This window comes from Giraffa tippelskirchi, chromosome 9, assembly GCF_054371585.1.
Source record: "Giraffa tippelskirchi isolate mGirTip1 chromosome 9, T2T-mGirTip1v1.2.pri, whole genome shotgun sequence".
NCBI lineage: Eukaryota > Metazoa > Chordata > Mammalia > Artiodactyla > Giraffidae > Giraffa > Giraffa tippelskirchi.
In genome coordinates, this window is record NC_137283.1 from 111,468,640 (window position 1) to 111,493,772 (window position 25,133).

The window sequence follows — 25,133 nt, forward strand, 5'->3', positions numbered from 1 at the left end:
TCGATAAAACTAAGAACTGTTTCTTTGAGAAGATGAAAAAATTTTACCAGACTCATCAAGAAAAACAGAGAGGGCCCAAAGAAAATCAGAGATGAAAGAGAAATCACACCCAACACCATAAAAATGCAAAGGATCCTAAGATACTGTGAATAATTATGCACAATAAAGTGGACAACCTAGAAGAAATGGATAGGTTCCTAGAAACTTACAATCCCCCAAGACTGAATCAGGAAGAAAGTATCAACCGACCAATTACCAGTAATGAAATTGAATCAGTAAATTAAAAAAAAAGAAAGAAAACTCCCAGCAAACAAAAAGTCCAGGACCAGATGTCTTCACAGGTGAATTCTACAAAACATTTAGAGAAAAGTTAACACCCTATCTTCTCTACATTGTTCCAGAAAACTGAACAGGAAGGAGCACTTCTGAACTCATTTTACAAGGTCAGCATCACCCTGATATAAAAACCAAAGATACCACAAAAATAAAGAAAATTGCAGGCCAATATCACTGGTAAACATAGATGTAAAAAGCTTCAAAGTCTTAGCTAGCCAAATTCACCAGTACATTGAAAGGATCATACACTATGATCAAGTAGGATTTATCTCAGGGATGTAAGGATGGTTCAATATCTTTTGACAAAATTCTACATCCATTTGTGATTAAGAACTCTTAACAAATAGAAGGACACATCTCAACATAATAAAGGCCATGTATGACAAGTGCTAATATCATACTCAACAGTGAAAAGCCATTTCCTCTAAGGTGAGGAACAAGAAAAGGGTCTTTTTAGACAAGAGAGTCACTCACCACTCCTGTTAACATTTTATTGGAAGTCCTATCCACAGCAACAGACAGGAAAGAGAAATAAAACTAATCCAAATTAGAAAAGGAGTAAAACTGCCACTGTTTGCAGATGACATGGTACTATATATAGGGAATCCTAAAGATGCCATCATAGAACTAATTAAGTTGCACAATACAAAAATCAATATATAGAATTCTGTTGCATTTCTATACCTTAACAAATTATCAAGAGAAATTAAGAAAACAATCCCATTTAAAATTGCATCAAAAAGAATAAAATACCTAGTAACAAATCTAATCAAAGAGGTGAAAGACCTGTACACTGAAAATTGTAAGACATGATGAAACTGAAGGTGACACAAACCAATTAAAAGATGTACTATGCTCATAGATTTGAAGAGTTAATATTGTTAAAATTACCCTGCTACCCAAGGCAATGTACAGAGTCAATGCAAATCCTATCAAAATATCAATGGCAATTTTGCAGAATTAGAACAAATAAACACAAAAGACCCCAAATAGCCAAAACGATTTTGAAAAAGACAAACAAAGCTAGAGGTATCATGCTCATTGATTTCAAACTGTACTGCAAAACTCTAGTTACCAAAACAATATGGTACTGGCATAGAAACAGACATAAAGGTCAATGGAACAAAATAACCCCAAAATAAACCCACATATATGGTCAGTCCACAACAAAGGAAGGAAGAATATACAGTGGGAAAAAGATAGCCTTGTCAATAAATGGTGTTGGGAAAACTAGACAGTTTCATGCAAAAGAGTCAACCTGGACTACTTTCTCACATCGTATATGAAAATAAACTCAAAAAAATATTTATAAAAACTGAAGCCATAAAACCCCTTGAAGAATCCATAAGCAGTACACTGAATTGGTCTTCATGAAATTTTTTTGGATATGTCTCCTCAGGCAAGGGAAACAAAAGCAGAACAAACAAATGGAACTGTAGCAACCTAATAAGCTTTTGCACAGCGAAGAAAACTACCAACCAAATGAAAAGGCAGCCTACTGAACCTGAGAAGGTATTTACAGACAATATATCTGCTAAGAGCTTAATGTCCAAAATAGCCTAAGAACCCATACAACTCAACATCAAAAACAAACAGTTAACAATGAGCAGAGGGCCTAAATAGACATTTTTCCAGAGAAGATACATTTATGGCCAATAGACACATGAAAATATGCTCAATGTTACTAATCATCAAGGAAATGCAAATCAAAACCACATGAGACACCATCTCACACTATCAATAGGACCAGTATCAAAAGGACAACAGATAATAAGTGTTGACAAGGATGCAGTAAAAGGGAACCTTCATGCACTGGTGGGAATGTAAACTGTTCTCCACTATACAGAACAGTATGAAGGTTCCTTAAAAAGTAAAAATAGAACAACTATATGATTCAGCAGTTCTACTTCTGGGTAATTTTTTTCAAAGAAGTCAAAACCACTAATTCAAAAAGATATGTACCCGTATGTTCATTCTAGTATTATTTACAATGGCTAAGATATGAAAGCAACCTAAGTGTCCATTGATAAATTAATGGATAAAGAAGATTTATATGTATAATATACACACAGTGGAATATTTCTCAGCCATAGAAAAGAATGAAATCTTGCTATTTGCAACATGAGTGGACCTAGAGGGTATTATGCTAAGTAAAATAAGTCAGAGAAAGACAGTTACCATATGATTTCACTTATATGAGAAATGTAAAAACAAATTGAGCAAATACAGACTAATAATAGATACAGAAAAATTAGTGGCTGCCAGAGTGGAGTGGGATGGGAAGATGAGTGAAATAAATGAGGGCGATTGAAAGGTACAAACTCTGTGATAAAATATCTCAGAGATATACTATATAGATAGGGAATATAGTCAATAATATTTAATAACTTTGTGTGATGGTAACTAGACTAATCATGGTGATCATTTTGTGATGCATAAAAATATCAAATCGCTGTTTTACACCTGAGACTAATACACTTTATGTCGGTTATACTTCAATTTAAAGAAAAAATAAATTGAGGAAGGATATGGATAATATTCTTAAATACCAAATAACCACAAGTTTGATTTATCTATTCAACAAATATGTATTGAGCAAGTACTGGGCATTTTTCCAGATACTGGGAATATGTCAGCAAATGAAGCAGACAGCACCTTCATGGAGCTTCCATTCTAGTTAGTTGAGGCAGGCGACATGACATGCCTGAGGCCAGCATGCGGCCTGGAGACCCATGTCTATGGCTAGGCACAGAGAGCGAGGGCGAGTGATGTGAGAGGTTAGGGATGGTGGGAACCTAAACCAGGCAGGACCTCACAGCTGTCACAGAGAACATGGTTTACTCTGAAAAGCCTTTGGGGGAGTTTTGAGCAGAGAAGTAGCATGTAACTTGACATGTTTTAAAATCAGGATCGTGGATTGATCCGTTGCTGTGTTAGGGTAGACAGAAGAGGCGAGGACAGAAAAGCAGGAGACCAGCTAGGTGGCTCCTGTCTCAGTGAGAGAAGATGGTGGCACGGACCTGAGTGTGATGATGGAAGTAATAAGAAGTGGTCTGATTCTTAGTATATTTTAAATTTGAGCCAACTTAATTTTCATATGAATTAAACAAGTATTAATATAAAAGAAAGAACAACTTACGGTGCATCTAACCTATTTAATGGGAAAAGATGTTGAAAAATACCACCTGATTTTAGTAGTGGGAGAATTGTATTGTAATTTACTGGTTCATCCAATAAGTCCATTTTGTGAGTTGTATTTTCAGGAATTGGTTTATGCCTTTTAATAAACCAGGTCCTTTATGGGACCTTCAGAGATGGAGTTTGTCCATCAAGATGCTAAAGTGCTTATTTAAAAGAACATCTTCCTGCCCCTCCCACCTCTCAGTGGGGAGGATAAGATCTGCAAGGGTAGGACTCAGAAATCGGTATCATGAATAAGCACTGACATCTAAACTGCAGTGGGAACTATTTCTTGCCAGAGGCAGGAAAAGTTCACATCTCTTGACTAACTCCTAGTTACGCCGGCTTCGATGTTACTTCCTCCCAACATCTCCCCAACTTCATGATGCCGGCCTACACCCTTCTTCCATAGTACCTGCACTTTCTCAACAGATGAGAATGCCACACTGTAACTGCCCATTCACTTCTTTTATCTTTCCCACTAAATTATTCACTGGCATATCCCCAGGCCCCATGCCTAGTGCAAGGCACATGGCAGATGTTCAATAAACATTTATTGAACTATCCAAAAAATAAATTTTTAAGTATACGGAGAAGAGCATTTTTAAAACAGGACAAGAAAATATGTCAGTATCTGATAGAGCTCTGAATTGGGTCTTAGGCTCTGTTCTGCTTTGAGCTATACCTATATCAACTGTTGCTGTTTACAACACTTCTGATGCCAAATGCAGGAAAGGGTGGGAGGGTGGGTCCCACACCAACCAATGCTGCAACTCTCCAACACCAACTGGATGTCACACAATTCAGTTCAATTCTGACACTATCCAGAGTTAGCTAGTTACCCAGACCCAAAGGACAGTCCCCACTGCAGACACCAATCACAAGTTCTGGGCCTCTTGTATTTCTGATTGTTGGCTATAAATTGGGGGTTCCCAGGTCCCCCTTCTCGAGTTTGATAATTTGATAGAACTCAGAAACATTCTTAGGGCTTCCCTGATAGCTCAGGTGGTAAAGAATCTGCTTGCAATGCAGGAGATCCCAGTTCGATTCCTAGGTCTGGAAGATCCACTGGAGAAGGGATAGGCTACCCACTCCAGTCTTCTTGGGCTTCCCTTGTGGCTCAGCTGGTAAAGAATCTGCCCTCAATGCAGGAGACCTGGTTTCGATCCCTGGGTTGGGAAGATCACCTGGAGAAGGGAAAGGCTACCCACTCCAGTATTCTGGCCTGGAGAATTCCATGGACTGTATAGTCCATGGGGTCGCAAAGAGTTGGACACAACTAAGTGACTTTCACTTTCAGGAACACTCTTACATTTACCAGTTTGTTATAAAGGATAGAACTTGGGAACAAGTCAGAGGAGATGTATAGCTGGGGCAGGTGCATGCCGAGCCTCCGCCCTGTTAGTGCACCACGGGCCCAGCACCTTCATGTGTTCACCTACCCAGGAGCTCTCCAAACTCCACTGGTTTTTATGAAGGTTCTGTTATACAGGCTAGATTGATTAAATCAGTAGCCCTGAATCACTATCTCCATTCCCCCTCCTCTCCCCAGATGTCAGGGGTGGGACCAAAAGATCCAATCCTATCACATGGTCAACCAGCCCCCCATCCTGAAGCTGTCTAGGAACCCAGCAAGAGCCGCCTCATTAGCATGAACTCAGATATGATTGAGAGGGGTTAGTTATGAATTATGAAAAATATTCCTCTCACTCTTTCACTCAGGAAACTCTCAAGGGCTTTAGGAAATCTGTTCTAGGAACCAGGGACAAAGATTAAATAGGTATTTCTTACTATGTCACCATATCACAGGCTAGTTTTGAAATTCTGCACAAGTTTGTTAATATCCTGCATCACCTGTGAAAGCAGCTAGGGATGGGAGCAGCACAGATTTTCCAGAAAGTCTGAGAGGTTTCCATGAAGAGTTACGTGTCCACTACTGATGAAAATATTCCACCCCTCGGATATATACTGGAAGGACGGGGAAAGCTTGTAGACTCTTGGGCAAGTGATTTCTGATAGTTTCTTCCTGTGCTTTTGGGAAAAAAGACCATCAGGATTCAGAAAACATTTAAGTGCTGTTTTGTTCTCTTTTGGTTTTGTTTATAACAGATGTTTAATGATGGACGACCTCCTTTGTTTCTGCCTTGTTTTTAGCTGCCTGTGCCAATCAGCGTCCTGACCTCTTTGGTTGCGTTATTGCCCAAGTTGGAGTAATGGACATGCTGAAGTTCCATAAATACACCATTGGTCACGCCTGGACCACTGATTATGGGTGCTCAGACAACAAACAACATTTTGAATGGCTTATCAAGTAAGGTTTTGATTCATATTGATGTATTTGTATTGCTAACGATTTGATGTCAGAATACTGGATATAGTCAAAAGGGTATGTTTGACTGTCCCCTTCAGTATCTCATGTTTACAGGTAATTCATTGCAAAAGTAGGATACATGGTGGGGATAGTTATCTGTCTTCCTAGTTGTGATCTGGTCTTGAACAAAAATAACAAAGATATGATGGCAGAATTCTAAAGACAGTCCCCCAGGATTCCTGTTCCCCCGGTTCTTCAGTGGTTGACCGATCTATGGACTGCTCTGCAGGGGCTTTGCAGATGAAATGAAGATGACTAATCAGCTGACCAGAATGGAAAAATTGTCCTAGATTATCAAGGGGGCCTAATCTAATGACAGACCCTTAAAGGCAGGGCACTATCTCTGGCGAGAGTCAGGGATGCAGCAGAAAAGGAGATGAGAGAGACTGGAAGCACGAGGAGACCTAGACCCACCATTGCTGGCTTTGAAAATGGAGGAAGGGGGTCTTTACCACCTGATATCAACCTCAACCAATAGCAGTCAAAGAAATGAGGACCTCATTCCTACAGCCTTGTGGAACTGAATTCTGCCAACAACTGAAATGAGTCCAGAAGTAGATTTTTCCCTAGAACTTCTTAATAAGTGCCCAGCTAGCCAACACCTTGATTTCAACCTTGAGACAGCCAGAGAACCCAGTCAAACCAACTCAAACTTCTGACTTACTATGAGATAAAAAATCTGTGTGGTTTTTGTTGATACAACAATTAAAAACTAATTTTAAAAAAGGTATCATTATAACATATATACATATATATATATATGATTTCTTTTTCTCAATTAAAAAATAAGGAAATAGGACTATATGCAAGTACAGTTAAACTTATTTTGTGCTTTCAGTATAACCACTTATATTTGAAACTTTGTTGTTGTTTAGTTGCTAAATTGTGTCCGACCCTTTTGCAACCCCATGGACCGTAACCCTCCAGGCTCCTCTGTCCATGAGATTTCCCAGGCAAGAATACTAGAGTGGGTTGCCATTTCCTTCTCCAGGGAATTTCCCTGACCCAGGGTTGGAACCCACATCTCCTGCATTGGTAAGTGGATTCTTTACCACTGAGCTACCTGGGAAACCCATATTTGAAACTACAAGTTGCATTATCGAAATATTTATATCCCTCAACCACCTTGGTGATAACAGTGAGAAAATGGCGAACATCTAGACTCTCAAGACTGTAAGCTGCATTCTTCTTTGGCTCTTGGTTCTCTTTACTTCCCACAGCAGGGATCTGTGGGTTTTACCAGCAGTATTAAGGAACTGCCTTTGGAATAGGATCAGGAGCCTGTGTCCCCTGTCCCAGTCTTCTCAGTCAACTATAGATTTTGATACAATAACCTCAGTTTCTCAAGTCAGGTTTTTTTTTCCTTCATTTGATGTGCTTTGTATGGCTAGTTCTCCACTTAGATATTTGGCCAAAATGACTTGGATTTTTTTTTTAATTGAATACTTTCAAATACTACTAAATTCTGTTCTGTAGGAGGGGGAAAAGTTTAACTTTAAAAATATACAAGTAGCCCCACTGACACATCCTGGTGAAAGCTGAATATCTGAAGGAGTCATAGTTCAAATTAACTTAGAGAAAATAGGGGGCGAGGTCCCATTTATACTCAGTTGAAAAGACTGAATGTTGAAGGTAACAAAATATTCACTGGAACCCAATACTTATAAAATTAATTTGAAAGCAATAAAAGAGAGTTCCTAATATTTTTTCTGTCAAGACATCAGTGATACTCCTATTTCAGACCTTAATTTTCCAGCCTAGCACTCACAGGGCTACATGTCCTCTCATCTGCTCCCAGGTGAGCAGAAAACTGAATCCACTATACTGGAGGGGGTCGCCCCTGAAAAAAGATCCAGATTTCAAAGTCTGTGAATGGCTGGGATAAATAAAGCCTAACAGACTTTTTTTTTTTCCTACAGAACAGAACTTCTCAGAATCTTTAATATATAAATGTGGTATGTGAATCTTGAGGTAGGGAGAGGTATAATTCATAAAAAGAATTTCCAAGCTTGTTTTCCCACAGAACTAATCCTTATCTGGAGGACCAGGGTTGATCCAAAAATACTCTGAAGTGAGATCAGAAAACAGATCCATTGTCACCCCACATCTTACCCATTAGGAGACTAAACCCCAGAAGGTTTTAGTCCTGACTTGGTTAACTGAGCAGAAATTTTACTATTTTTGCTTATTCACTCTTCAAAATAAAACTCTACTAAAATAGTTTATTCATTAATACTGAACACTCTGAGAAATAAGACAGCCATATTGACTAAAAAGTAAAGAAATACTCAGAGATTTCTTTCACTTTACTTAATTAGCATCAAGCATTTAATCTGTACGTAGACTGTACGTAGTTTTTAAAAACCTTTTGTTAACTGCAAATTTATCTTGTGCTTCAGAAGGTTCCTCCTGCACTAACTTTCTTACCATTGGCCAAAGTCAGTTTCTGCTGGACATGAGCCAGCAGGTCAGCAGCCCAGCTCAGGTTCCCTGGTTTTCAGACAGAAACTAGGCCCAGGGGGACCTGTGTTCTTCCTGACTATAAAGCTGAGATCAGAATAAAGATTTTATAGATACCAAACAGGCAAAAAGCTGCCAGACACTGTGGATTTGAAATTCTTCAACAAAAGAAAGGCTTGCACCTATTATATCCATAGTCAGTGATTTAAAAGAACAATCAGCAAGATGGGAGTCAGGAACTAAGAGATACAAACTACTGTGCATAAAGTGAAAAAGCTGCAAGGATGTGCTGTACAGCACAGGGAATAGAGCCATTATTTTATAACTTTAATTGGAGTATAATCTGTAAGAATATATTGAATTACCTGAAACTAATATTGTAAATCAACTGTACTTCAATTTAAAATGTTTGCTCATACAACAATAAACAAAGGGACAACCAGTTCACTTTGTTGCAGTGAAAAATTCAGCCTGAAGAATATGAAAATATTCACCTCAAGACAGTCAGTGTGCATGTAGTTTGGGTTGTTCCAGCAGCCCTGTGAGTTTCTTTCTTACACAGCCTTCCAAAGTGGGGGCCAGATAAGTGACAGGGCTCCCCAGCCTCCAATAGCCCTGGCCAGTCACAGCCCACCATAATGGCTGCAGTGGTCACCCGGTTACCTGGGGACCAGCTGGCCACAGTCCTCACTGCTGATGAACAACAGGTCTCTGCGCCCACCAGTCCCGTGATTAACCTAGTGGACACACACAGCTCTCATTTTGATACCTGGTCTCATGGAAGTGCCTTTGCCTTTCAGATATTCTCCACTGCACAACGTGAAGCTGCCAGAGGCAGACGACATCCAGTACCCGTCCATGCTTCTCCTCACCGCAGATCATGATGACCGCGTGGTCCCACTTCACTCCCTCAAGTTCATCGCCACCCTTCAGCACCTCGTGGGCCGCAGCCGGAAGCAGAACAACCCCCTGCTTATCCACGTGGACACCAAGGCGGGCCACGGGGCTGGGAAGCCCACAGCCAAAGTGATAGAAGAAGTCTCAGACATGTTTGCGTTCATAGCTCGCTGCCTGAACATCGACTGGATTCAGTAAATGGCATCTCTCTCTTCTTCCTCCGCCGCAGAAAACCTCAAGGGCTCTCACACCATTAAACCGAGAAACCACTGGGCGCAGCACCTCCCCACATAAACACTATTCCTGCACCCATGGGCTGCAGTTGACCAGAACTGCTGCAGGAGTTTTATCTTTTCTAAGCTTCTCCTTTTTAGCAGGCCCTTGGCGTTTCTTTCTCCACCCTGTGCAGGCACATGTTTTCAAAGGGGGAAAAAAAAAAAAAGGCATGTTTGGATACATAGCTAATGGCAGCCAACACATTGTGAACATTAGATTGCTGAACTCAAGAGTCGTAGTCGGGCATACTTCATATAGAGCACTTCAGTGAAATTTGCTTCTATAACCATAACCAGTATACCTTTAAATAAATGTGAGAACTGTTCTCATGAAAAGAGACTTCTTTCCAACAATAATAAATGTTATTTAAGAATGGGAGGTTTTTTCCTGGTTCCTTTGTATTGAGTGGCAACCTCAGAACTGCCTTCATCCTGCATGCATCATGTCACTTCTCTATGGGAATACGCAGTGAAGTCAGACTGTCAGCCCTGCGCTGAGGCTGAGTGCATCCACCCAGCTCCCTCATTTGTGCTGAGGAGGCTGTTAGAGGCAGCTCGCTGGCTTATGTGTTAACCCCTCAGACAGCTGATCCAGACTCATCTGGTTTGGATGCCCCCTAAAAATCAGTGGACCTAGGATTATTCACCTACTTGTCTGTCAGTTTGATTACAAAGTATTCCTGGAAATCATAGTGCCTAGGTTCATAAAACAAAGAGACCACATGAGTGAATGATCCAAACATATGTTACAATCAGAAATCTCAGCAACTGCCCAGCACTTCTTATCCCCATAGACCACTTCCTGGAAATAAAACCAGTAATACTTTTTTTAAAGTTTTGGTGTTTCCCCAACCTTAAATCTTCAAGAGAAAGATAGACCATTCCTCAAACTTGTCCACATAAGGCATTTTTTGAAATATTTCATGAAATACCGTTCCTTTGGGTATCATTTTGAGGAGTGGTAATCTAATTTATGAGACAAAAAGAAGAAACAGCTTCTTTGTCTTGCTTCATCAAATATCACAAAAGTTAATTACTATTTTGTATAAAATAACCTGAAAAAATTAGCTTAAAAGATTACTTCATTGATACCTTGTTCTTTCTCAGGTAAGTGCTGTTTTCCAAAGTATACATATGTGCGCTTCTCTTGAGATCTCTGTCTCAAATTGGTCTAAAATTAGACACACATTTCCTGTCACTACATACAAGTACAGTTGAAATGTGGCTATGTGTTTCGGATTTTCTGGAGTCATGTTTTCTATTATTGTTTGTTTAAATAAGCACTGCATATAATGCGCTGTCACTGACAATATGATTGTAAGCCACTCCCGCCCCCCCAATCGCCAGAGAAGGGCGCCACTAGCTAGCAATGCATTCAGGGTCTGATATCATCACCAGCTACCTGCAGAGATGCTAACGCTAGCTACCTGCCATGTCACCATGTAACTGTTGACCAATGTGACAGAAAAAAAAAAGTATAGATAAGCTAAAGCAGCCTTTATCCTAGACCACCTGGGTCATCTGAGGTGCAGACCTCCAAGATGTACCCATTCGAGTCCAGAGCATTTTCAAGTTTGCACAGAATCCACTTTCCCACTGAGGTCTTAACAGCAGAAAGTGGAAGTATAATGTGTAGAGTCTCAGCTTCAGAAAAATCAGACCCAGGTTCAAATCCCAACTGTCCTTTAGTAACTGGTGATTATGAGGAATAAACAAGTTAATACAAGTGCCTAGCGTCTAAATCGAAGGCAATGGCACCCCACTCCAGTATTCTTGCCTGGAAAATCCCATAGACGGAGGAGCCTGGTGGGCTGCCATCTATGGGGTCGCACAGAGTCGGACACAACTGAAGCGACTTAGCAGCAGCGTCTAACTGGACTCCATTTGGGAATTCTCTGTCCCAAGCTGATTTTCATCTCTAGATTTTAGCTGAGCAGCTGAGCCCACAAACTGAAGGAAGCTTTTTTAAACCTAAAACACTGGATGACTTAGAGCCTGGGCTCCTCCCTGGATCTCAGGGTGTCTTCCCTATTAGACATGACCTCTGATCCTATGTTCTGTCCCTCTGCTGTCTTATGTTCTATGGTGTTTTGAGAAAAAAGCCACATACGTTGCCCAGACAGTCTGCCTCATCACCAGGCCTTGAAAACACGCCAAGAGCATTTGCTACCCTAATAAGATAAAGTCACGTTTCTGATGTTTAATATGTACACACTTGGAATATTGTAAAACTTTGCAGTTAGTCATGTTTCCTAATACTCCCACTAAAGCTTAGGCAGTTACACAAAAATGGTGCTGCTACTATGAAAGCTTACATTTCAACTAAGAAAGTATCACCATTCACTACATATTTATCAGATAATTTTACCAGCCTCGGGGATTTCCCTGGGAAGACCAGGGAGCTGATGCCCAGAAGGCTTACAGAGCCTCAGAGATGAGTTACCACCAGGCTGGGAAGCTGTGAGAAGGGCACAGGTCGGACTGCAAAAAGGTAGGCAGGCAGGCCAATAGGAATGAGGGCTGAGGCCAATGAGTAAGGAATACTGAGCTGTATTCTAGAGGCTGGGCGTGCAAAGAGAAAAAGTCCTTCCCTGACGAAGCTGACACTTCAGTGGGAGGAGACAGATGATAAACTGCCTCACCCCGTCACCTGTGCTCAAAGCATTCCAGGTGTGCAGAGGTGTTTGTCCTCAAGAACTTCATAAAACCACATGCTACCATTACCCCCATTTAGCAAAGGTCTAACTTCCCCAGACAGGAAGTAAGCAGCAGGGCAGTGAACACTGGCAGCAGGACAATGGAGATAGCACTCTTGCCCACTAGTCTAGTAAGAAAATAGAAAAGTAAGAAAATAGAAAAGGCCCATCCAGAATGGTGACTAGAAGGTCCTGAACTTACCTCCTCCTACAGACGCATGTAATCGACAGTTACATACAAAACAATGTGTTTTGAAAGAAATCCAATAACTAGAGGAGCAACCCCAACACATCAGATGAATGAGAAGAAACCCACATCAAACCAGGAAGGAGGAGCAGAGACACAGTCTCACTATACACCCCACCCCGGGCATGGCCACCCACAGTCAGGAGGAAACCCACAACTCCAAGCTTCTCCATGACGAGAAAATGGTTTGGACCTCATATCAGGCACTCCAGCTTCTAAGACTTGCATCTAAGAGATGAGCCTCCAAAATATTTAGCTTTGAAAGCCAATGGGACTTGCATCCATGAGACCCACCAGGATATAGCAAACAAGAAACCATTTTTAAAATTTCTCTTGGTTTTTGCCCTCTAGGCATATTTTTAAATTGAAAGATAAAAAGCTCTAACAAAAGTTTATTAAATGTCTTTAAAATGTCTCACACCAGTCAGGATGGCCATCATTGAAAAGTCTACAAAATAAATGCTAGAGAGGATGTAGAGAAAGGGTACCTCCCACACTGTTGGTGGGAATGTAAATTGGTGCAGTTACTCTGGAAAACAATATGGAGGTTCCTTAAAAAGCTAAAAGTAGTTACCATTTGATCCTACAATCCCAATCCTGGGTAGATATCCAGAAAAGACAAAAACTCTAATTTGAAAAGAAACATGCAGCCCAATATTCATAGAAGCACTATTTACAATAGCCAAGATACAGAAGCAACCTAAATGTTCATCGGCAGATGAATGGATATAGAGTCCCTAAGGACTCCACACAAAAAGATCTAATAAATGAATTTAGCAAATACAAGATTAACTCTCAGAAGTTGGTTGCATTCACACTAACAATAAAATATCAGAAAAGGAATGTAAAAAGGAAACAGTCCTCTTAACATTGCATCAAAAAAAAAATATATATATATATAGGAATAAATCTGACCAAGGTTTATTTTATAGTTAAGAAATAGATTAATAAAGGAAATAAAAGATGATTCAAAGAAAAGATATCCCATGCTCTTGGACTGGAATAATTAATATTGCTAAAATGGCAATACTAGCCAAAGTAATCTATAGATTTAATTCAATCCCTATCAAATTGACCATGACATTTTTCACAGAACTAGAACAAATAATCCAAAAATTTATATGGAACCATAGAAGACCCAGAGCTTCCAGAGTAATCCTGAGGAAAGAGACAAAGCAGGAGGGGAGGAATTACCCCGTAGACTTTAGACAATACAACAAAGCCACAGTAATCAAAATAGTGTAGTAATGGTATAAAACAGACACATGGATCAATGGAACAGAATAGAGAGCCCAGAAATAAACCCACACATCTATGGTCAATTAATCTTTGACAAAGGAGGCAAGAATATAAAATGGGAAAAAGTCTCTTCAGCAAGTGGTGCTGGGAAAGTTGAAGAGCTGCAGGTAAATCAATCAAGTTAGAACACACCCTCACACCATGCACAAAAAATAAACTGAAAATGGCTCTTAAAGACTTAAACATGAGACATGACACCACAAGGCTCCTAGAAGACAGTATAGGCAAAACATTCTCTGACATAAATTGTACCAATGTTTCTTAGGTCAGTCTCCCAAAACAATAGAAATAATATGGGACCTAATCAAAACAAATGGGACAAAAATCAAACTTATAAGCTTTTGCACAGCACAACAAATTATTTAAAAAAATGAAAAGACAGTCTATAGAATGGGAGAAAATACTTGCAAATGATGCACCAGACAAGGGCTTAATCTCCAAAATATACAAAAAACCCATACAACTCAACAACAACAAAAACAACCCAACTGAAAAATGCGCAGAAGACCTAAATAGGCATTTCTCCAAAAAAGACATACAGATGGCCAAACACATGAAAAGATGCTCAACATCACTAATTATTAGAGAAATGCAAATCAAAACCTACAATGAGGTACCACCTTACACAGGTCAGAATGGCCATCATTAGAAAATCTACCAATATCAAATGCTGGAGAGCATGTGGAGTAGAGGGAACCCTCCTACACTGTTGGTAGAAATGTACATTGGCACAGCAACTATGGAAAACAGGGTGGAGGTTCCTCAGAAAACTAAAATTAGAATTACCATATCATTCAGCAATCTCACTCCTGGGAGTATACCCAGACAAACTGTAATTCAAAAAATATACATGCACCCCTGTGCTCACAGAAACGTGCTCAGTTGCTCAGTAGTGTCTGACTCTCTGTGACTCTATGGACTGTAACCTGCCAGGCTCCTCTGTCTGTGGGATTTTCCAGGCAAGAATACTGGAGTGGGTTGCCATTCATTCTCTTCTCCAGGGAATCTTCCTGACCAGGGATCAAACCTGCATCTCCTGTAATGGCAGGCAGATTTTTCACCACTGAGCCACTTGAGAAGCCCTAAAAACCAGGTTAGCTACAACTGCAAATTACTTGTGAAGAAACAGTTTTGTCAGCTTTTTGTTGTTTACTCTTATGTTAGAGTGTGTGCTCAGTCACTCAGTCATGTCTGATTCTTTGCAACTCCATGGACAGTAGCCCACTAGGGTCCTCTGTCCATGGAATTTTCCAGGCAAGAATACTGGAGTGGGTTGCCATTTCCTACTCCAGGAGATGTTCATTCACCATAGCCAAAATTTGAAAATAACCTAATGTCCAGTGACAGATAAATGGATAAAGATGTGATGGTATGTATAGACAATGGAATACTACTCAGCCATAAAAAAGAACAAAATAATGCCATTTGCAGCAACATGGATGAAATGAGAGATTATCATACTAAAGTCAGAAACAGAAAGACAAATACCATGATATCACTTATATGTGGAATTTAAAATATGACACAAATGAGCCTATCTACAAAACATGAACAGACTCATAGACACAAAGAACAGACTTCTGGTTGCCAAGGGGGAGGAGGGAGGGAAAGGAATGGACTGGAGTTTGGGGTTGGTAGATGCAAACTATTACATTTAGAATGGATAAACAACAAAGTCCTAATGTATAACACAGGGATCTATACTCAATATGTGATAAAGCATAATGGAAAAGATTAAAAAAGAATGTATATATGTGTATAACTTAGTCACTTTGCTGTACAGCAGAGATTGGTACAATATTGTAAATCAACTATACATCAAAAAAAAAAAATGTGGTGTATATCTCTGGTGGCTCAGAAGGTAAAGAATCTGCCTGCAGTGCAGGAAATCCAGGTTTGATCCCATGGTCAGGAAGATAGCCTGGAGAAGGAACTGGCAACCCTCTCCAGTATTCTTGCCTATAAAACCCCATGGACAGAGGAGCCTGGTGGGCTACAGTCCATGGGCTCGCAAAGAGGAGGATGGGGATGGACACACACACACACAGGAATATTACTCAGCCATAAAGAAGACTGAAGTAATGACATTTGCAGCAACATGGATAGAACTAGAGATTATCAGACTAAGTGAATTAAGTCATACAGAGAAAGACAAATATAATATGATATCACTTGCATGTGGAATCTTTTTTTAAAAGTATAAATGAACTAATTTACAAATCAGAAAGAGATTTACAAACAGAAAACAAATTTATGGTTACCAAAGGGGAAAGGGGACGAGGACAAGAGGGATAACTATGAGGTGGGGATTAACATATTCATAATACTATATATACGATAGCCAACAAGGACCTACTGTATAGCACAGAGAATTGCACTTAATATTTTATAATAAGCTATAAAGGAAAAGAATCTGAGAAGGAATATGTATGCATGTATATATGTATAACTGAATGCAGTACACCTAAAACTAATACAACATTGTAAATCAATTATACTTCAATTAATTTATTTTTTTAAAGAGATCTACTTAGCAAACATATAATACAGTATTAACTACAGACACCATACTGTACATTACATCCCCAGAACTTACTTCTAACTGGAAGTTTGTACCTTTGACCACCTTCGTTCAATTTAACCACCCAAAAACATAGTTCTTAAAGGGCTCATCCAGACTTCTCTGGCTACTCACCTCCGGACTCCACATAGAGACCTCTGCCTGAAACACTCCCAGTCTTTCTATGAATGACACCTATCTTCACATCTTAAAGATTTGGCCTAGGGGGCAGTTTTCTAATTTAACACACATATAGAAGCCTACTGAAATACCCTCTTTGGAGAGACCACAGAGGCTGGTGGGGCCATCTTCATACTGTCCCTCCACCTCACTCCAGCCTATTGATATCTTCCAGAAGAGGACCTTGTGCATACATCTGGTGCCCTGGTTTTCATGGCTGCCACCAGGGGACACCTCTTAAACATGTGGCTCTAGTGGCTAGTGGGTCCTGTAGGACTGTCACAAATGGCGAAACAGCTCTAAACTGGCTACCCACCCCAGGACACAGCAGAGAGACAGCAGACTGAAACACACCCCCAGACATTCTGTGAAAGAGGCCTATTAGCTCAGCTTCACAGATGAAGCCTGAGGAGCAGACTTCTAATTAAACACATCTACGGGCTAATTATTGGGGCTTTCCCGGTGGCTCAGTGGTAAAGAATCAACCTACAGTGCAGGAGCCACAGGAGACATGGGTTCAGTCCCTGGGTCAGAAAGATTCCCTGGAGGAGGGCATGATAACCCACTCCAGTATTCTTGCCTGGAGAATCCCATGGACAGAGGAGCTAAGTCATAGAAGTGACTGAGCACACACAAAGGCTGATTATAATCCTCTCCAGAGATGAGGGAGGCCAGTGGGTATCATCTTCACACTCTTCCTTTGTCTTGCCCCAGGTCACCTGCATCTCCAGGAAAGAAGCTTGTGTATACATGTGGTGCCCCAGCTTTTGTGGCTGTGCTACATCACTTGATAGCCTGAGTCTCATGGACAGCAGGGCCTGTGTGTATGGGATTTGTGTTCTTGTGTTAATGAGACAGCAGCAAACAAAGAAACTTCTTAATTAGCTGATACCTCAGAGCTCATGGTAGAGACAACAGACAGGAAGGCCCATCTGCCCCTGAAACAGGCGTGCTTGCACAATTGAAAATCTGCTGCCTGAGAGCCTAGCTTACCATCAGCCTGAGTCTAGGTGCTGACTGAGATCTTCCCTTTTTGGGACACCGACAGGTCACTGCACACCCTCAACTACCAAAAGCCACTAAGAATAAAGTAGGCTGCTAGACGATCACAAAAATTTAAGACAACTAAGAGCTAGAGCAGGGTGAAACAATAAGGTTCACCTGTTAGTCAAAGCCACTCCAAGACTGGGAGAGGACATTGTTTTAGCTAATGCACAGAAAAACCACACAGCAAGTAAAGGAAAATAAATAAACAAAGCAATATATTTCAAACAAAAAAACATGATAAAATGTCAGAAAAAGCTTTAATGAAACAGAGATAAGTGAAAATTTACCTAGCTAAGAGTTCAAAGTAACAGTCACAGAGATGCTCACCAAATATATAAGCACCTAACATAGAAACACTTCAGTATATAAGGGAAATGCTAATATTCATAAAAGGAGAAATTGATAGTAACACAATAATAGTGGGGCACTTTAACAACCCATTTACACCAATGGAGAGATCAGACAGAAAAATCAAGGAAACATGGGCTTTAAATGACACATTAGACAAGATGGATTTAATTGATATTTATAGAATGTTTCATCCAAAAGCAGTAGAATACACATTTTTCTCAAGTGCACATGGAACATTCTTAAGCACTGAACACATATTGGGCCACAAATCAAGCCTCAGTAACTTTAACAAGTTGAAATCATATCAAGTATCTTTTTTGGACCAAATAAATTACAGGAAAAAAACTGTAGAAAACACAAACATGTGGAGACTAAAACAATATACTACTAAATAGTCAATGAATCACTGAAGCAAAAGAAGAAATCAGAAAATACCTAGAGACAAATAACAATGAAAACACAGTGATCTAAAACCTATGGGATGTAGCAACAGCAATTCTCAGAGGGAAGTTTACAGCAATACAATCATACCTCAGGAAACAAAAATCTTCAAATGAACAACCGAACCTTATACCTATAGCAACTAGAGAAAGAACAACACAAAAAACCCAGATTAAGTAGAAGCAAAGAAGGAAAGATCAGAGCAGAAAAAAAGTGAAATAGAGATGAATAAAACAATAGAAAAGATTGAAGAAACTAAAAGCTGATTCTTTGGAAAGATAAACAAATTTAGCCAGGCTTATCAAGACAGAAAGGCAGAGGGCCAAATTAATAAAGTCAGAAATGAAAAGGACAAGTTACAGCTAACACCACAGAAATACAAAGGCTCATAAGAGAATACTATTAATATAAGCAACTATACCTCAATAAAATGGAAAACCTAGAAGAAATGGACATATTATTAGAAAAGTACAACCTTCCAAGACTGAACCAGGAAGAAATAGACAATATGAACAGACCAATCACAAGTACTGAAATTGAAGCAGCATCTTAAAAACCTCCAACAAACAAAAGCCCAAGGTCAAACGACTTCACAAGTGAATTCTGTCAAACACTTAGAAAAGAGTTAACACTATCCTTCTGAAACTCTCCCAAAAAACAGCAGAGGAAGGAACACTCCCAAACTCATTCTACGAGGCCACCATCACCCTGATACCAAAAGCAGACAAAGAAACCACACATACACAAAAAAAGACAGACTAATATCACTGATGAACATAGATACAAACATCCTCAACAAAATACTAGCAAACCAATTCCAATAACACATTGAAGGGATCAAACACCATGACCAAGTGGGACTCATCCCAGGGATGCAAGGATTTTTCAGGATCTATAAATCAAAATGATTCACCACATTAGCAACTGAAGAATAAAACCATATGATCATCTCAATAGATGCTGAAAGAGCTTCTGACAAAATTCAACACCCATTTATGATAAAAACCCACCAGAAAGTGGGCATAGAAGGAACAAATGAAAGTGAAAGTGAAACTTGCTCAGTTGTGTCTGACTCTTTGCGACCCCATGGACTATACAGTCTATGGAATTCTCTAGGCCAGAATACTGGAGCACGTAGCTGTTCCCTTCTCCAGGGGATCTTCCCAACCCAGGGATCGAACCCAGGTCTCCTGCACTGCAGGCAGATTCTTTAACAACTGAGCCACAAGGGAAGCCCCCTTGTTGAAGGAACAAACTTCAACATAATTAAAAGCCATATATGACAAACCCACAATAAACATCATTCTCAGCAGAGAAAAGCTGAAAACATTTCCTCTAAAGATCAAGAACAAGACAAGGATGTCTATACTCACCACTTTTGTTCAACATATTTTGGAAGTCCTAGCCATGGCAATCAAAGAAGAAAAAGAAATAAAAGGAATCCAAATTGGAAAAAAGGGGTAAAACTGTCATTGCTTGCAGATGACATGATACTATACATACGAAATCTTCAAGATGCCACAAGAAAACTACTAGAGCTCATCAATGACTTCAGTAAAGTTGCATGATACAAAATTAATGTGCAAAAAGCCACTTGCATTCCTATACACAAATGATGAAAGGTCAGGAAGAGAAATTTAGGAAACAATCTCACTTATTGCAACAAAAAGAATAAGATACCTAGAATAAACCTACCTAAGGAGGCAAAAAGACCTGGACTCAGAAAACTGTAAGATGCTGATGAAAGAAATCAAACACAACAAAAACAGATGGAAAGATATTCTTTGACTGATTCTTGGATTCAAGAATTAACATGGTATAAATTATATACTACCCAAGGTAATATACAGCAATGCAATCCCTATCAAATTATCAATGGCATTTTTCACAGAAATAGAATAAAAATTTTTCTAATTTATATGGAAACACAAAATATCCTGAATAGCCAAGCAATCTTGAGAAAGAAAAATGTAGCTGAAGGAAATCAGGCTCCCTGACTTCACACTATATTACACAGCTACAGTAAAGCTAAAACAATATAGTACTGACTCAAAAACAGAAATATAGATCAATGGAACAGGATAGGAAGCCAAGAGATAAACCCATGCACCTATGATCAACTAAGCTCTGACAAAGGAGGCAAGAATATACAATGGGGAAAAGCTCTTCAAAAGTGGTGCTGGGAAAACTGGACAGCTATCTGTAAAACAATGAAATTAGAATATTCTCTAACACCATGTGGGTAATCTACAAACTGGAGAAAAATTATACTGAAGAAGTTCTCTGAAAGTTCTAGGCCCCACAACAGACTTTCCAACCTGGGGATCCAGCAAAGGGACTGAGAATCCCCAGGGAATCTGACTTTGAAGGTGAGTGCGATTTGATTACAGAACTTCCACAGGACTGGGGAAATAGAGATTCTTGGAGGACACAAACAAAACCTTGTGCACCCCAGGACCCAGAAGAAAGGAGCAGTGACCCCACAAGAGACTAAGCCAGAAGTGCCTGTGTTTGGGAGTCTCTGGCAGTGGCGTGGATTGACAGTAGCCTGCCGTGAGGTCAGGGACACTAGCAGCAGCCGTCCTGAGGGGTGTGGCATGCTGGAATAAGTAGTTTTGGAGGAGGACATTATCCCTGTATAGTTTGGCTACAGGCCAAACTAAGGGAGGAAGCACAGCCCCACCCATCAGGAGAACATTGGATTAAAAACTTACTGAGCAAGGCCCTGCCCACCAAAGCAAAACCCAGTTTTCCCCCACAGCCAATCCAACCCATCAGGAAGCTTGCACAAGTCTCTTATTCTCATCTATCAGAAGGCAGACAGAATGAAAACCACAATACAAAAAACTAACCAAAATGATCACATGGGTCACAGCTTTGTGTAACTCAATGAAACTAAGAGCCACGCTGTGTAGGGCCACCCAAGATGGATGGGTCATGGGGGAAAGTTCTGACAAAACGTGGTCACTGGAGAAGGGAATGGCAAACCACTTCAACATTATTGCTTTGAGAACCCCATGAGCAGTATGAAAGGCAAAAAGATATGACACAGAAAGATGAACACCACCACCCCACACCAGGTCGGTAGGTGCCCAATATGCTACTGGAGAAGAGCAGAGAAACAGCTCCAGAAGGAATGAAGAGGCTGAATCAAAGTGGAAATGACCCCCAGTTGTGGATGTATCTGGTGGTGAAAGTGAAGTTCAATGCTGTAAAGGTTGAATACAATATTATTCTTTATATTGTATAGGAACCTGGAATGTTAGGTCCATGAATCAAGGTAAATTGGAAGTGGTCAAAGAGGAGACAGCAAGAGTAAACATTGACATTTTAGGAGTCAGTGAACTAAAATGGACAGGAATGGGTGATTTAATTCAGATGACCATTGTATCTACAACTGTGGGCAAGAATCCCTTAGAAGAAATGAAGTAGCCCTCATAGTCAACAAGAGTTTGAAATGCAGTATGAAGTGCAAGTCGCTCAGTCATGTCCAACTCTTTGCGACCCCGTGGACTATACAGTCCATGGAATTCTCCAGGCCAGAATACTGGAGTGGGTAGCCTATCCCTTCTCCAGGGGATCTTCCCAGCCCAGGAATTGAACCAGGTTCTCCTGCATTGCAGGCAGATTCTTTACCAACTAAGCCACAAGGGAAGCCCTGAAATGCAGTACATGGGTGCAATCTCAAATACAATAGGATGATTTCAGTTCCTTTTCAAGACAAACCATTCAATCTCACAGTGATCCAAGTCTATGCTCTAACCACTAATGCTGAAGAAGATGAAGTTGAACGGTTCTATGAAGACTTACAACCTGCTACAACTAACACCAAAAAAAGATGTCCTTTTCATCATAGGGGACTGGAATGCAAAAGTAGGAAGTCTAGAGATACCTGGAGCAACAGGTAAGTTTGGCCTTGGAGTACAAAATGAAGCAGGGAAAAGGCTAACAGAATTTTGCCAAGAGAACACACTGGTCATAGCAAACAACCTCTTCAAAAAACACAAGAAAAGACTCTACATATGGACATCACCACATGGTCAATACTGAAATCAGACTGATTATATTCTTTGCAGCCAAAGATTCTCTAAGTCATTCTGCATCTATAAGATCTATAAGTCATTCTCCACGTATAAGTCTTCTAATGGAGAAGTCAGCAAAAACAAGACTGGGAGTGACTGTGGCTCTGATCATGAACTACTTATTGCCAAATTCAGACTTAAACTAAAGAAAGTAGGGAAAATGACTAGACCATTCAGGTATGACCTAAATCAAATCCCTTACGATTATACAGTGAAAGTGACAAATAGATTCAAGGGATTAGATGTGATAGACAGAGTGCCTGAAGAACTATGGATGGAGGTTCATGACATTGTACAGGAGGCAGTGATCAAGACCGTCCCCAAGAAAAAGAAATGCAAAAAGGCAAAATGGTTGCCTGAGGAGGCCTTATAAACAGCTGAGAAAAGAAGAGATGCTAAAGGCAAAGGAGAAAAGGAAAGATATACTCATTTGAATGCAGAGTTCCAAAGAATAGCAAGGAGAGATAAGAAAGCCTTCCTCAGTGATCAATGCAAAGAAATAGAAGAAAACAATAGAATGGGAAATACTAGAGAACTCTTCAAGAAATTTAGAGATACCAAGGGAATATTTCATGCAAAGATGGGCACAATAAAGGACAGAAACAGTATGGACCTAACAGAAGCAGAAGACATTAAGAACAGGTGGCAAGAATACACAGAACTATACAAAAACGATTTTCATGACTCAGATAACCATGATGGTGTGATCACCCACCTAGAGCCAGACACCCTGGAATGTGAAGTCAAGTGGACCTTAGGAAGCCCACTATGAACAAAGCTAATGGAGGTGATGGAATTCCAGTTGAGCTATTTCAAATCCTAATGGCATAAAGCAAAGAGGAACTAAAGAGCCTCTTGATGAAAGTGAAAGAGGAGAGTGGAAAAGCTGGCTTAAAACTCAACATTCAAAAAACTAAGATCATGGCATCTGATCCCATCACTTCATGGCAAATAGGTGGGGAAACAATGGGAACAGTGACAAACTTTATTTTCTTGGGCTCCAAAATCACTGTGAATGGTGACTGCAGCCATGAAATTAAAATACGTTTGCTCATTGTAAGCAAAGCTATGACCAACCTAGACAGCACATTAAAAAGCAGAGACATCACTTTGCTGACCAAGGTTTGTATAGTCAAAGCTATAGTTTTTCCAGTGGTGATGTATGGATGTGAGTGTTGGACCATAAAGAAGGCTGAGCACCGAAGAATTGATGCTTTTGAATTATGGTGCTGGAGAAGACTCTTTAGAGTCCCTTCGACAGCAGGAAGATCAAATCAGTCAATCTTAAAGGAAATCAACCCTGAATATTCATTGGAAGGATTGATGCTGAAGCTGAAACTCCAATACTTTGGCCACTTGATGCAAAAAGCTGACTCACTAGAAAAAGACCTTGATTCTGGGAAAGATTGAGGGCAGGAGGAGAAGTCCATGACAGAGGACGAGATGGTTGAATGGAATCATCTACTCAATGGACATGAGTTTGCACAAACTCTGGGAGATAGTGAAGGACAGGGAAGCCTGGTGTGCTACAGCCCATGGGGTCGCAAACAGCTGGACGTGACAACAACAACTAACACTACATCCATAAATAAACTCAAAATGGATTAAAGACCTAGTATAAGACTTGATACTATGAAATACTTAGAGGAAAACATAGGAAAAACATTCTTTGTCATAAATCAGAAGATCTTTTTTGACCCACCTCCTAATGAAAACAAAAACAAAAATTAAAAAAACGGACCTGATTAAACTTAAAAGCTTTTGCACAACAAAGGAAACCACAAACAAAACATAAACAAAACTAGGAATAAGTTTAGCCAAGTGGTAAAAGACTGTAAACTGAAAACTGTAAGACATTGATGAAAGAAATTGAAGATAACACAAAAAAAGGAAAAATATTCTGTACTCACTGATACCCCAAAATTCAATGCAATTCCTCTCAAAATTCAAATGCCATTTTCACAGAAAATAATCCATCATAAAATGTGTATAGAACCACAACAGACCCTGAATAGCTAAAGTAATATTGGGAAAGGACAAAAAAGCTGGAGGCATCATGTTCCCTGATTTCAAACAATATTAAAGAACTATAACAGCCAAAACAGTATAGTATTGGCAAAAAAATTACCCATAGTATTGGGAAATTAGCTAATAGTATTGGCCAAATTAGCCATAGTATTGGCAAAAAAAAAAAAAAAAAAGATACATACATCAACAGAACAAAATAGAAATCCCAAAATAAACTCACACTTATATGGGCAATTAAGTTACAATAAAGGAGGCTGAATAAATAATGGAGAAAGTGCAATCTCTTCAATAAACAGTGTTGGGAAAATTGGACAGCCACATGGAAAAGAATGAAAGAATGAAACTGTACCCCAAAATTAACTCAAAATGTACTGAAACCTGGACACACAACCTGGAAGCATTAAACTTCTAGAAGAAAACAAAGGCGTAAGTTTCTTGATATCAGTGTTGGGGATTTTTTGGTTTTGATGCTAAAAGCAAAGGCAACAAAAGCGAACAATCAAGCAGAACTATATCAAACTAAAAAGCTTCTACACAGCAAAGGAAACTATCAACAAAACAATTTGGTAGGTGCAACCGACCCAAATAGGAGAAAATACTGATAACCGTTAATATCCAAAATATGAGGCTTCCCTAGTGGCTCAGTGGTAAAGACTCCACCTGCCAATGTAAGAGATACAGGT

At 39.8% G+C, this 25,133-nt stretch overlaps 1 protein-coding gene across 4 annotated transcripts in view; it reads left to right on the forward strand.

Moving 5' to 3' along the window:
• PREP (prolyl endopeptidase) overlaps window positions 1-9,898 on the forward strand; it is a 135,962-nt gene extending 126,064 nt beyond the window's left edge. For 2 of the 4 annotated variants that reach the window (XM_081529322.1, XM_081529321.1), the window contains 2 exons: window positions 5,671-5,827; window positions 9,148-9,898. In XM_081529322.1, the coding sequence (XP_081385448.1) occupies window positions 5,671-5,827; window positions 9,148-9,442 (452 nt within the window). In that variant the 3' untranslated portion in view covers window positions 9,443-9,898. Of the gene's footprint in view, window positions 1-1,735; window positions 1,849-5,670; window positions 5,857-9,101 lie in introns of all 4 variants that reach the window. The other 2 variants (XR_014065179.1, XM_081529323.1) reach the window with 2 other exon arrangements.
• Window positions 9,899-25,133: the final 15,235 nt, after the last annotated feature.